The 2,679-nt window shown below is 57.7% G+C and overlaps 2 protein-coding genes across 2 annotated transcripts; one reads left to right on the plus strand and one right to left on the minus strand.

Annotated features, from left to right (window-relative positions):
• Window positions 1-415: 415 nt before the first annotated feature.
• On the minus strand, window positions 416-1,650 carry SDRG_12907 (hypothetical protein; the record flags this gene model as incomplete). Its single annotated transcript, XM_008618990.1, has 4 exons — window positions 1,453-1,650; window positions 942-1,328; window positions 782-894; window positions 416-749 (listed from the first exon to the last, which is right to left on the minus strand). Exons 1-4 carry the CDS (start codon window positions 1,633-1,635, stop codon window positions 416-418), a joined length of 1,017 nt encoding a protein of 338 aa, XP_008617212.1. The 5' UTR covers window positions 1,636-1,650.
• Window positions 1,651-1,945: 295 nt separating this feature from the next.
• Window positions 1,946-2,663, plus strand: SDRG_12908 (hypothetical protein; the record flags this gene model as incomplete). The annotated part of the gene is made up of 6 exons (XM_008618991.1): window positions 1,946-2,101; window positions 2,148-2,249; window positions 2,299-2,397; window positions 2,446-2,542; window positions 2,586-2,616; window positions 2,660-2,663. The coding sequence occupies 6 exons, from the start codon at window positions 1,946-1,948 to the stop codon at window positions 2,661-2,663; spliced, it is 489 nt and encodes a 162-aa protein (XP_008617213.1).
• Between the last annotated feature and the right edge of the window lie 16 nt (window positions 2,664-2,679).

Genomic DNA, 2,679 nt, shown 5'->3' on the forward strand with positions numbered 1-2,679 from the left:
TCCTCTAGTCCAAGAGCAAATCCGAAACGAAATGATGTTGCTGGACTGTCTTTTTTATTTGTGAATTCCGGGTTGAGGGACGTGGTCGAGGCGGACGCGGACGGAAGCGCATGACAAGGGGCCGGCCACTTGTGTGGACCAAGAAGCGAAGCAAGATTGCGCTACGCAAGCACTTAACGAGGCTGTGGTGCAGGCGGGCACGCACTCTTCGTGACGGTAAGCGGCCACGCATAGCACGGGCCTGCAAGAAGAATCGCTCAACTCCATGCACGATTTACACCGGGCCGGCATGTCGACCAAGCACATTCAGAGTATTATCGAGCTCAACGTCATATCGCCAACCCGTCTCTAGTCATATGACTCGTTGGAAATGTTGTCCTATTTAAGTGTACCAACTTTTGCATTCGTTTTGTGTTTACAAAGGTCGATTTTCATGCACGTGCCGAGCGTCATCATCGTGAAAGCTCGCCCACGTGGCGTCCGGGAGCGCCTCCATGGCGTCTGCGCACTCGCAGTCGGACTCGTCGTCTGCAAGCGTGTCGTGGACGTCGATGGCGCCTTGGTGGTAGTCGCAGTTTGCGAGGGCCGACAGGATCGACACCGCGCCTTTCGTTTTCAGCTGGTTGCCGTCGAGGTTCATGGACGTTAAGTGGCACGCCTGCGGCACGATGAGGCTGATCGCGATCGCGCCATTGACACCAATGACGTTGTTGGCGAGGTGGATGGTGTCCAGACGATGCACGATGCCGCTGAGCGCCACATGATTTGATGAAGTTGGTACAGAGATTGAACGTTCTCAACGACGGGCACAGCGGTAGCGACTGCCGCAAGCGATTTCGCGCTCGCATCCTTGAGGTTTTGATGCGACAGCTCGAGAAACTCAAGGTAGTGACACTGCGGGAGCGCGGCGGCCAAGACAGACACATCGTTGTCGCGAAGACCCCGTTGACCGCCAACTGGAGAGCAGTCAGCTGCGGAAGGAGCGACGCAAGGCTTGTCACGCAGGCCCGCGAGAATTGAATTTCAAAGAGGCGGCAGTGGAGCAGCGAGCGCAGATGGCCCAGGCCAAGCAACTTGAGGCTCGTCACGGACGTGGATGCGAGTGTTTGGATTATAGGACGCAGATCGTAGTCGGCGCAGCGATCAAACCGGACGGCGATCTCACGCAGCGTCGTCAGCGCCAGGGCCGTCGATTCAAAAGCCGTGCTTGGCCAATCGGCTTCGAAGAGGTCGATCAGGAGCTCGATCCGCTCAATGCGCCCAGGCCACTGCGCAATTGTTTGCTGCAGCTTCGCCCAGGATCGCACGGCGTTCAAGCGGAGCTTCGTCTAGGGTTGCAGCGGGGACGGTGGCGCCAGGTCGACGCCGTTGATGGCGAGAACCGAGTACAACACCATGGCCTTGGCGACCCTGCCTCAAAGCTCCTCGTTCTAGTTGCGGCCAGAGTCGCACGTGGATCGGGTAGCGCATGTCGTCCGCCGGAACCGCAAGACGTCGCGTCTGCACGGTGCGGTAGAGCTGCCGGAGCGCGGCCAAAGGCTCCGAGAGCCAATCATCCGGCAGCGCCTGCAGGAAGGCAGCCATGTCCTCGGACGTCATGAGGTACGTGGCCATGCGCTCGACAACCTCGGGCATAAGCAAGCACCAGCGTCAACCGAATTAAAAAACAAGCGCCGAAAATGCAACGCAAAAAGGCCACCAAAAAGGCAGCTTGGGGCTACGTATCCGGATGGTCGCCGGATACCGAAGAGTTGCGTCGACGTCAAGACCAAGAAGACTCTGCACGTAGGCACCAAGATATGCATCAATAAGCAATAAGCTCAAGCTATACGCTATACTCGATGTGATCCAACGAGATAGTGAATTGCGGTCAACTATGTCTTATAATGTACAGTCATGTCCTGTGAAACTGTTGTGGCGTTTGGGGAAAGGGCAAACTCGCACCATGGGCAAACTGGCGCGGGCCAAGGACCGGCGCGCGATCCTCGAGGCCACCAAGCAAGACATTTGGACGATCTGGTATGCAGCCGAGCATGGCAAGACCGAGCGTGTGCGCTGTCTCCTCGAGAAGGGCCGCGTGCACGTCAACGTGGCCGAGCCGGTACGCCAGCATCCTCCACGCCATGCCATCAAGGCGTTGGTGATAGCACATGCAATGGACAGCGCTGCACTACGCAGCGCGGCACGCCCACGCAAGTGTCATTCAGGTGCTCCTCGAGCACCATGCCAACCCCGACGCACTGGACAAGGTACATAACACAAGTACCTCGCCGTTGCTTATATCGATCGATGCGGAAGTATGGCAACTCGCCGCTGCATCTGTGTGCGGGGTACGGCAGCTATGAATGCGCCGTGTTGCTTTTAGAAGGTGGCGCCGACACGCTGTGTCCCAACCACGTACTTCGTTTCGTTTGGTGTCGAACTCGACGACAAAGAGGCGGGTAGGAGAAGGCGACGGCACTGGACATGGCGACCGCGATGGACCACAGTGACATCCGCAAGCTTCTGCAGTCGTGGCGACCCATCGAGCTGAGCATGCAAGGTATCGACGCTATACTTCGCAAACATGCGTCATGTGGGGCTAGAACGGGAGGCCAAGGCTCGTCGCATTGCAGAGTACAAAACACCTCAGGACATGGCTCTCTTGGCCGAGCCCGAGATGATCTTCCTCGAGCGACG

This window comes from Saprolegnia diclina, assembly GCF_000281045.1.
Source record: "Saprolegnia diclina VS20 unplaced genomic scaffold supercont1.53, whole genome shotgun sequence".
NCBI classification, from domain to species: Eukaryota; Oomycota; class Saprolegniomycetes; order Saprolegniales; family Saprolegniaceae; genus Saprolegnia; species Saprolegnia diclina.